We start from the raw sequence: 11,690 nt of genomic DNA, 5'->3' as shown, positions 1-11,690 counted from the left end.
CCCCCCGCCAACACACACACACAAACACAGGACCAATAAAGCCATTGTCAGGGGTCATTGTTTGTGTGCACACAGAGGAAGAAAGGTCTTGGCATTAGCGTGTCAAAGGAAACCATCGCCATTTTGTCTCTTCTCCACGCGCACATTCCTCTTTACAGATTCTCAGATTAGAACTTGTGTAGGAGTTGAGTCTTGGCTGCCTACAATTTTTGTTTTTTTCTGAAACCACACTCAGTAGACAGTAGATAGTGACTTCTATAACAACGTGCTGAGAAAGTATCTTGAGCCAAACGGCTGGCCAACGGCCAGGGAAAACAAGTGGAATTCTGAAAACTTAGTCAGGGTTGGGGTTTAAAATAGCGTGACTCTGGCGCTCTGCTGCTTTGACTTACGACCCAACACTGCCCTCTGCTGGCGAGAATCAAACACGACAACAACACTGACTCCCCGTGAAAATAAACCGAAAGAACAAAACAAGGCCAATCGTTTTCAATGTTTCCATTTTAGTCTGGAAGCAACATCTACACTTCCACTTTCATCACAACAACCAGAATCAGAACCACAACAACAACAACAACAATACGTCCGATTAGTGTTGAGCCAAAACAAAGCTGTAGGAATGTCTCTACTTCCTGCCAGCATGCTGCATTTCAGGAAGTCCAGACAGCCAACAGCCATCACATCCCTGATTAGGGTTCTCCAGCTGCGTAGCCGTGCATACACCGTGCAGACACCCAGGATGTACTGCCAGGCCCCTAGCTCGAATACACACAGCGAGGTCACATAGCTTAGCGCTACATTAACCCGCTAATCCGCTGATTTATTCCGGCCGACCTGCTCGCATGGTATCCCGGGTCCATCTGACTCGGATGACTGTTGGATTACAGCATGATGCAAGACCCCCCGGAACACGGGAACTGGAGGGAAAGAGAGGGGGACTACAACCAAGAAGGGAGCTGGTCTCTGGCTGCCCATGACCTCTGGCCTCTGGCTCTGACGCAACGGTCGTATAATCCACACATGCCGCAAATACTCAAGTGCTCAAATATGCTCACACACGCACACACACACACACACACACACACACACACGCGCACACACAAGGGGGGGGGGGGCGGCGCGGCGGTGTGCGGGCCGCCGAGGACTCACCCGAGGTGTAGCTGGTCTTGCCCATGCTGTGGTTGTGGATCTGGTTGAGGTTCTGGTTCTCCTGCTCGCGGGCACTGCAGGCCCGCCAGGTGCCTCTCCAGCGCCGCCCAGTCCATGGTGGGGCAGGGGCTCCTCCTCCACGCACTCCCCTCTGTACCCCAACCCCCGGCCGTCCCCAGTCCCTCTACGGCCTCCTCCACCTCCACCCCCACCCCCACCCCCCACCTCCACCTCGACCGCCGCCGCCGCCGCCGCCGCCGCCGCCGCCGCCGCCCGCCGCGGTCTCCCCGGCTTTGCTTGGAGCTGTGGCGGCTGGCTTTAGCGGCCCCCGTGCGGCCCTGGGGGGCCCCCGGCGGGGAGTGGGGCTGGACGGACCGGGGCAGGATCAGGTTGCCGTTCTGTCTCATCTCCTCGGGGACACCGCCCGCGGTGGAGGAGGTGGTGGTGGTGCGGCCCCCCCGGCGCGGGCAGCGGCGGGGGGGTCTTCACGTCCTGGAACTCCTCGGCGAGGCTCCGGCTGTTGACTGTCTTTGGGGAGACCCCCTCGGGCCCGGACCCCCGGACCCCCGGCGAGGGGCGGTCCTCCTGGCCGGGGGGCTGCGGGGAGGCGCAGTCCTCGCCGTACTCGCTCTCCCACTCCTCGATCACCTTCTTCTTGTACTCCTGGTAGTCCTCGTCTTCCTCGTAGTCCTCCAGGGTCTCCAGGTCCAGGGAGGGGGAGGACTTGTAGTCCTCCAGGGTCTCCAGGTCCAGGGAGGGGGAGGACTTGTAGTCCTCCAGGGTCTCCAGGTCCAGGGAGGGGGAGGACTTGAAGTCCTCCAGGGGGACCAGGTCCAGGGAGGGGGAGCAAGGCGTGACCTTGTTAGAGTTGGACTCTGAGCTGGAGCGGCTGGACACGTCGCTGCCCAGGTCCATGCCATCCTCCCGGTAATCCTGCAGAGAGAGAGAGAGAGGGAGAGGGAGAGGGAGAGGGAGGGAGAGAGGAGGGAGAGAGAGAGAGAGAGAGAGAGAGAGAGAGAGAGAGAGGGAGGGAGAGCGAGAGGAGAGGAGAGAGGAGAGAGAGAGAGAGAGAGAGAGAGGGAGAGAGAGAGAGAGGGAGAGAGAGAGAGATTGAGAGAGAGAGAGAGAGAGAGAGAGAGAGAGAGAGAGAGAGACAGGAAGTAGAGGCCGGGAAGAGGAAGTAGTGCAAAGAATGAGCAGAGCGAGAGAGGGAGAGTGAGAAAGACAAAAAGCAGGATTTTAGGAAGTGTGCATACACAATTGCTCACATAAACGTTGCGGTGTGAGATCAGTGACCACAAAGCACTTCCTGTCAGACAGGAAGTTCTGCTCTGTTCCCCAACGGTTTCCTTTCGGCAATATAACCTGTGCTTTATTACGCCTTTATTAATCCTCCAAACGTATTTTACCTTAATATATTGTCATTTGACCAGTGGAATGAGTGTGCACATGTGTTTCTGTGTGTGTGTGTGTGTGTGTGTGTTTCTTTAGATTCATATCACACTAATTATGTTCTCAAAGATCCGGAGGCTACCACTGGCGTCCAATAACTGTACAGATGCAATCAGAACCTCAGACAGAGAAACATACTAACAACCGCGGAGACAGATGTGATTAGGCCTGGCATGCATACGCTGTTTTGTGTTCTTTGGAACAAGAAAACGGATTAACACAAAGCTTGCGACGATTGAAATATAGGTTGCATAATAATTATATTACAAGGATTTTGTTTTAGCTCAAGGGAATCAACACATGGTTTATCACATGAATAGGGTCAGGATGGAACTTAGTCAGGATGGAATAAGGTCCTGCCAAACAAATACTCGTTTGTTTCCTAGGGATACATGAGGTTTCTCACGTCAAACAAATCCTCGTTTCACATCTTAGATTTGTGTTTTGTTAGGAACCAGCTATCATAATATCATGACTCAGTCTAAAGACACAGCCTAGTCGGCCTCGCAGCACCTGCAAGGATGATCGCTGTTGACACCTGCAAGGATGATCGCTGTTGACGTCAAAGACCGGCCAGTGCAGGCCGTCTCCGAGCCGGCTAATTCGAAATGACTCAATTCCACCGAGACGCTGCAAGCTGCTGATGCTGTTTAAAGATATAGGCCATGCATGCTCTCTCTTTTCGCTGAACATTAACAAATCAGAACATGGGAGTACGTACTACTACATCATTTATTATGATAAAGGTACACTACATATACTGTGACCAAGTTATTGCATTCATGCACACGAGCACAGCCACTGCCACGCTCCTTAATTCTGCAGCCGGGCAGCGGTAATGTTTGGCTCAGTTAATAATACACCAGTGTTACTAAAATTGACTCTCGCTTGACTGACGGACTGTGCATGTCGACGAGCTGACGTCGGAGGAGGGAGAAGAAGGGGGCAGCGAAGCGCGCCTGCGTGCCCACACACCACACTAATGGCCATGTGTTCTGCAATCGCCTCTCCCTATTACAGACTATCTAACTCACCGGCAGAATACAACATGAAATACATGAAGTAGGCCTAATGACCACAGACTTCCAACCCTCTCCCTATAAGCTGTGGTTATAATAAACCGTGCACGCATGGCAACACGTGACACGGAGCATGGGTGTGATGTGGTCAAGGCGATCTTACCGATGCACTCATCGAGAACGCCGGTGGCGCTGTGCCACTTCACAGATCGATGCTATTTGGACACCGGCGGGTCATCTTTTAACATAGCTCCCGTCCAACTACGACTACCGGATTCAGAACATTATCTAGCGACCAAGTTGTCAGCGGCAAAGCTTCGAATCTCCTTCGATCCCACCAAGCGGTGCTCTCAGACCGCCTCGTTTAGCCCGCAGAGCGACGTCTTTCAGCATGGTACTACATGGTCGGTCCTAGAGAAGTCGCCGATCATTTACCAGAACGTAGCCTTCACACATGCGTAATGATTGGTAGGAGAGAGAGAGAGAGAGAGAGAGAGAGAGAGAGAGAGAGAGAGAGAGAGAGAGAGAGAGAGGCGCACACAGCGATAAATACAGAGACGCACAGAGAGAGAGAGAGAGAGAGAGAGAGAGAGAGAGAGAGAGAGAGAGAGAGAGAGAAAGAGAGACCGTGCGTCCACTTGATCCGCACCAGGATTACCCCTCGTACAGGCTGGTCTACGGGCTGGTTTTGTTAGGAAACAATGCATGCAAATTGACAGCTGCCCGCCACAACCCCTCCCCGCACACCGAGCCGGTGTGGTTCACGTTAAAGACCGCTCCTGACCAGACCGCTCCTGACTAGACCGCTCCCGATCAGACCCCAGACCCCTCCTGATCAGACCGCTTCCGATCAGACCCCAGACCCCTCCTGATCAGACCCCTCCTGATCAGACCCCAGACCCCTCCTGATCAGACCTCTCAGACCCCTCCTGATGAACAGACCCCTCCTGATCAGACCGCTCCTGATCGCTCGGTGGTGTCTGAAGCACCCTGCATACGCCCAGTTACCAAAGTCGACCTTTTCAAAGCCCTCAATCGTAACCGCTTAATACCGGCAATAACATCTCCCAACAAGACGACAGGGCGGACGTATGTGGCCTCATAAAACACGCAGTCCACCGCGGGACGTGACGTTTTGGGTCTGGGTTTGGTTTAAATACGAGCTTTTTACGCGTGCTGTCACTTCCATAGAGCAGAGTCATTCTCCGGGCTCTTCCAATGATGTCATGCTCCCCAAAAGTCACAGGAGAAATCCAATATCCCTCGGTTACAGCGGGAACAGAAACGCCCAATATCACAGACACGGGGACAGACCAAATAATAAACCCGATGCCCGCCTCACATCGCATCAACACAAGAATAACGCGGACGTTACCACCAAACCCATGCATCGTTCCCGAAGCAAATCTACCAGGAAGCAAGGGGAACGTGGTTCAGAAAGTGTCAGTCCTAGATAACCACCGGCGTTTCCCCGAAGGCGATACTCACTGTCATCATATTGCTGGATGTTTCCCGTCTCAAGACATGATGGAATAAATCCCAGGGCTGAACGACGACGGCTGGAAAGCCTTCACGGACGGACGGACGCAGCCGGGCTGGGATCGCCTCGACCCGGAGGAATCACAGGACACCGGGCGGAATATTCTCAGTCATCGCTCGAGAAGAGCCAGCCCCCCCGCCCCCGAGACACCAGAGACCACCGAGACCGCCGCTCCGGGAGTTCAGGAAGAATCGCACCACTTCAATCCCCGGCTTTGAATCAAACGCGATAAAAGTCCACTGTGCTCCTCGGTTCGGGATTCTATACTTCCAGTCGCAGATCGGATGACTCGGCTACATAATCTATAACTACATAAATATATAGATATAGGCTAACACCGGGCAAGTGCGTAGCTGCTTGCTTGGGCGTGCGGGCGTTTTTATTTGTATTTTTTACTGAGATCTCTCGGACCAGACTAGCTACTAGACAGAACGCTTCACCATGACACCGACTTGCGTGGTACACCTCCGCTGTGGCTGCAGGGAGAGCGAGTGAACGAGAGAGAGAGCGAGAGAGAGAGAGAGAGAGAGAGAGAGAGAGAGAGAGAGAGAGAGAGAGAGAGAGAGCGAGCGAAAGCGAGAGTAATAGAGAGAGGGAGGGAGGGAGCGAGAGAGGGAGCGTTAGAGAGAGAGAGAGGGAGGGAGGGAGGGAGGGAGAGTGAGAGAAAGAGAGATAGAGAGGAAGGGAAAAGTGAGAGTTAGAGAGACTTGGAGAGAGCGAGTAAGGCGACGACAAATACCAGCCCAACCTTCTGCACTCACTGACCTTGCAAAGGATGAGAGCGCGAGAGCGATAGGGAGGAGAACACGAGCGATGGAGGGAGAGAAACAGAGAGCGAGATGAAAGAGGAGCGAGGAGCGAGACGACGACTGAGAGGAGACGAAGAAAGAAAAGAAAGAGACGAGATGAAAGCATCAGCAAAAAGAAAAAAAGACGAGCACCGCGACGAGGGTGCGTGAGCGGGGAGGACACAACGAACGGGGGAGACGGGCGGGGGGGGGGGAGGAGGAGAGGGAAGTCCTCCGTGTGAATTATTGAACCCCAGGCTCCCAGTGTTTTGCGTCGTGTGGAGTGCAACCCGGCGAGGCGGCCTGTCTCCATGAGAACACACAACGCCGCCGCCGCCGCCGCCGCTGCCTGGACGCCCACCTCCTCAGGCGAACTCAACGACCCCCGCGGCGCGGACCGCTTCAAACCGCTTGGCCTGCCCTGAACCGCTCACACGGCGGCGGACCCCCGTCGGCCGTCGGCCCGTCGTCTCCCGACCGTCTTACTTATGAAGGTCGTCACACGTTGTGTGTGTGTGTGTGTGTGTGTGTGTGTGTGTGTGTGTGTGACCGCGTAAACACAGGCGCAGACACAGGCGCGTGCGCACACACGCACACATGCACACACACACACACACACACACACACACACATTCTCTGACACTCTATTCTCTGACTCTCACACAAACACACACAAAGACAAACAAACACGCACACACATGCACTAGACCTTCTCTGATTCCCACACCCACACACTGACAGACACACACACACACACACACACACACACTCTGCAGCTGTGGCTACAGCGGAGCGGGGTTAATGAAGACACAACGTGATACCGTGGTTAAACCCCTGTTATCCTAACAGCTGGTGATCAGCATGGTGCGACACAGGGGGGGTGGAGTCTGACGCGGTGGACCCATCCACCCGGCCTGATGGAACCTTTTAACCCCCGCCAACAACACAAGCGAAACTCTCATTGGCACCCATGGATCTCACAGGGTCAACCAAGTGCCCAGAGAGCTCATCCTACTCTGTCTGTTTCTCACCCAAAGCCATCCAGGTTCAGACCACGTTAATGAGCAGATGAGCGTGTAGCATCTCTCTCCAGGACGCCCCCCAGGTAGACCGTGTACAGCAGCAGCACTAGAGAGATACCCGGTCATCTAACTGGTGCTCCAACTCTCCTTAGAAATGTACCCCCTCTGAGATATTCTTTCAGCTAGTACCCCTTCACCATTTCAGAACACATTGAGGATGGAAAAAAAAAAACGAACTAGATTATAAATAATGTACGTGCCTGTTATTTGGTGTTAGCATGAACATCAAATGGGTGGTGCGAACACGTACAAAAACGAACCGGCATTCAGATTGAATTACATTTTATTAAAGGCGGTGTTCGGATTCAACACATTTTATTACGCTGGCATCATTTCACACTCGTTCATAACCAATATAACGTCAACAAAAAGGACTCTGTTCTTTTCCCCCCCGCCCCGTACCCCCCTGGATCCTTCAAAGTGGCCCTCGCGGTATTGTTCCACCAAGGGTACGCGTACCCCTATTTGAGGACACTGATCTGGTACTGGGGGTGGGGGAGAGAGTGGTTCATGTGTAGCCGGGCTCTGCAGATACAGCCTGGTGAATGCATAATCGCAGCACAAAGACGCCCAACTATGTGATAGTATGAGCGGAACTTCAAAGACCCCCCCCTGAGCACACTCTACTCAAAAGTACAGTAGGGACACCCCCCCCTTCTCCCCCCCAAAACCGAGACCCCCCCCCCGATGGAGAGCCAGCAGGAGCTCTCCCCAGTCCTACATCCCCCCCCCTCTCCCCCCCCCCCCCCCATGAGCCACTGCTTTCAACTCGGTCTGCACCACCTCCTCCCTGGTCCTCCTCTTCCTGGAAGCCTTCAAACGCTGCATGCGCTGATCGCGGTGCGGTGGGTGAGGTGGGTGAGGTGGGGGAGGTGGGGGAGGTGGGGGAGGTGGACTGCTGCACGGTTAGATAGCAAGACGCCCTTGAGGAGGAGGATCAGGTTGAAGCAGCTCTGGGATTGATTCAGTTTGATTCTGAACAGAACGACCTTGAAGTCCTCACCAGGCAATTAACTCATCATCAACTTGTCAACAGCAGGTTATTTTCAACCGGGCCGTGCTTGATTTGAAGCATGCATTGCACACAGACAAAGACACACACACACACACACACACACACACAGGTAGACACGCAATCACACACACGCACACACACACACACACACACACACACACACATAGGCAGACACGCAATCACACACACACACACACACACACACACACACACACACACACACACACACAGATAAAAACATGCATACGCACACACACACACACACGTCTTTTTGTATTCGCTTTCAATTCCTTTAAGAGTGAAGGCCGCTACATAAAGTTTAGCTGCAGCATCCATTCGCCCTTTAAGTTCTTCCAGACGAGTGGCAGCGTGTCAGGGGCGCAGGCCGCCCTCGGACGAAGACGGGGGCGCAGCGCGGCATCAAAGACACCCGACCGATGGCCGTCTGTCTCCTCCCCTCTGACAAGACAGGTTTGAGGACGTTTGATTTAGGGAGCCGGTCGCACCGAGTTCGCTGCTCAGCCAGCCCCTCGCGGCTTCCCTTCAGGCTCCCTCCTGCTTCCCTTTCCTACCTCCCTTCCCTGTCTGATCAATCACTGCTCCCTATTGTTTTTATCCCTCTGGCACTGCCAGGTAGTTCAGCCACGCTGCCAATCAAACCGCAGATCACTGGGATTAGCCAATCACCCGGAGGTGAACGGGAGCTCCCGGCGGAGGAGGCGGGCCGACTCAGGCGATCCTGAGGGATTGGGGACGAGACGGGGATGGGACACTTGCTTCATCTCCCTGTCTCTATTCCTGACGGAGAGCAGACAGTATCTGGCAGGAATCACATGACGGCGGGCCAGCGGTGATAGAGCGATAAAGTTGAAAGTTTAAAAAAAAAGGGAGGAGAAAAAGGAAAACGGGGCCTCACATAATGAAGAGGAGCCCGCCGACTTCTTGGTCTGCTTATGTCCGTCTCACTGGTGTCTAAAACACACGGGGCGGCTGCTGACAGCCGGTGAGGCATTGAAGCTTTCTCTGGCCTGTCAGGAACTAACCAGCTCTAACGGAGAGACACGTGGTCTGACCTTGGAGTGTACTCTCTCTGTCTATTTCTCCGTCTATCTCTCTATCTTCCCCCTCAGGAGGCAAACAACAACCGACTCGCCTTTCAAAAAAAAAAATGACGAAGTGAAAAACGTCTGCGAGAAGAACGAAGCGTGGAAGAAGACATGGCTGGTAAACTCGGACGGAGCAGACGGACCACGCAGACGGAGAGCTGCAGGGGTCTCTAGAGAACAATAAGACCACCAGAGACACAGAGGACTCTAGAGAACATTAGGACCACCAGAGACACAGGGGTCTCTAGAGAACATTAGGACCACCAGAGACACAGAGGACTCTAGAGAACATTAGGACCACCAGAGACACAGAGGACTCTAGAGAACATTAGGACCACCAGAGACACAGAGGACTCTAGAGAACAATAAGACCACCAGAGACACAGAGGACTCTAGAGAACATTAGGACCACCAGAGACACAGGGGTCTCTAGAGAACATTAGGACCACCAGAGACACAGAGGACTCTAGAGAACATTAGGACCACCAGAGACACAGAGGACTCTAGAGAACATTAGGACCACCAGAGACACAGGGGTCTCTAGAGAACATTAGGACCACCAGAGACACAGAGGACTCTAGAGAACATTAGGACCACCAGAGACACAGAGGACTCTAGAGAACATTAGGACCACCAGAGACACAGAGGACTCTAGAGAACATTAGGACCACCAGAGACACAGAGGACTCTAGAGAACATTAGGACCACCAGAGACACAGAGGACTCTAGAGAACATTAGGACCACCAGAGACACAGAGGACTCTAGAGAACATTAGGACCACCAGAGACACAGGGGTCTCTAGAGAACATTAGGACCACCAGAGACACAGGGGTCTCTAGAGAACATTAGGACCACCAGAGACACAGAGGACTCTAGAGAACATTAGGACCACCAGAGACACAGAGGACTCTAGAGAACATTAGGACCACCAGAGACTCAGAGCTGCAGGGGTCTCTAGAGAACATTAGGACCCCCAGAGAGAGTTCTCGCAAAGGAAGTCCTTGCTATAATTTCATAAATTGACAGACAGATTTCCCAGCCAAAGAAGCAAGAAGACTAACCTCTACCAATCCCCTGTTAAAGTCCTGTATCAAAAATGCATCGGTTTGCTTTGGATGAACACATCTGCTAAAATGACTTAATCCTAAATAACTCCTAAATATATTCTGGACATAACCACCCCTCGTTAATTACTGACTAAATCTCTCAACCTCGTAGAACCACATTCTAAGTGGAGCTAATGGAGCAGGAGAATCTAAGAGCTACGGGCGGCTCACTGCCTTCATCGGCCGGCCGGACGCAACCTTTCCTCTGCAGCCTGGCAGGATGTGGCTATTTATAATGAATGGAGAAGTCAGGTGGCCACAAAGGAGGACTGACCCTTAGCTGGAAAACTGACCTTCTGCTGTAAAGAATGGCTGGCCACAACCACTGGGACCACCTATCAATCTCTCTCACAGAAACACAATGATGCCTCGCTCAATTCAAAACAGGCTCACCACACACAGATCTTGAGGGAAAGGATGAAATACTACAGTAATACTGTGGTGGTGGTGGGAGGCTGTATGTGGACGTGTGTGTGTGTGTGTGTGAATATTTAAATAATATTAATTTAAGTGTGCAGTGTGCGTGTGTGAGTGTGTGTGTGTGTGTGTGTGTGTGTGCGTGCGTGTGCATTTCTTTACATGTGTTCAGAATGCTGACACGTTTGTGTGTATCAGTACTTGCATAGTGTGTTTGCATAATTAGCTGGAACTTGTATTGAATCATTTACACCTGGCTTTAATATATCGACACTCTCTCACGAGAAAGAATCCAATAATATGAGCCACTAACCAAGTGTGAAATGAATTGCAGAGGGGCCATCTTGTCTGACATACCAGGAGTCACTGCTGTTGGAATCATTAACATGGACGGCACGTCAGGGAACGGTCTGCACTATAATATCTTAAATTCAATTCAAACCTTTTATATTTATCCAGGGAAGTCCATTGAGAATAATGGACTCCCTCTATTACCTTTTGGGAGACGCTTACATGCAGAGTGAGTTGACACTGAATACAGATCAGCAGGGCATGAGGGGGAAGCAGCTAGGGGTTGGCATCTCACTCCGGGATCCTGCGGCGAGCACAGGTGTGGTCCAACCTAATACAGGTATAGCCCAACCTAACCCAGGTGTGTTCAACCTAACCCAAGTGTGTTCAACATAGTGTGTTCAACGGTTGAACACACTATGTTGAACACACTTGGGTTAGGTTGAACACACCTGGGTTAGGTTGAACTTCAACCTAACCCAGGTGTGTTCAACCTAACCCAGGTATAGCCCAACCTAACCCAGGTATAGCCCAACCTAACCCAGGTATAGCCCAACCTAACCCAGGTGTGTTCAACCTAACCCAGGTGTGTTCAACCTAACCCAGGTGTGTTCAACATAGTGTGTTCAACCTAACCCAGGTGTGTTCAACATAGTGTGTTCAACCTAACCCAGGTGTGTTGTAACCTAATGGCTCGAAGACCAGCCACTAATGTCCTGACTGG

The 11,690-nt window shown here is 52.5% G+C and overlaps 1 protein-coding gene across 1 annotated transcript in view; it reads right to left on the bottom strand.

The window, feature by feature from the left end:
- Window positions 1-3,984, bottom strand: part of LOC311342438 (schwannomin-interacting protein 1-like) — an 11,094-nt gene extending 7,110 nt beyond the window's left edge. The window contains 5 exon segments of the mRNA XM_084467268.1: window positions 866-917; window positions 1,150-1,223; window positions 1,420-1,607; window positions 1,609-2,082; window positions 3,784-3,984. Of these exon segments, the coding sequence (XP_084323394.1) occupies window positions 866-917; window positions 1,150-1,223; window positions 1,420-1,607; window positions 1,609-2,082; window positions 3,784-3,795 (800 nt within the window). The 5' untranslated portion in view covers window positions 3,796-3,984.
- Window positions 3,985-11,690: the final 7,706 nt, after the last annotated feature.

This window comes from Micromesistius poutassou (genome assembly GCF_964030765.1).
Source record: "Micromesistius poutassou genome assembly, chromosome: 4".
NCBI lineage: Eukaryota > Metazoa > Chordata > Actinopteri > Gadiformes > Gadidae > Micromesistius > Micromesistius poutassou.
This window is presented reverse-complemented; position numbering and strand designations above follow the sequence as displayed.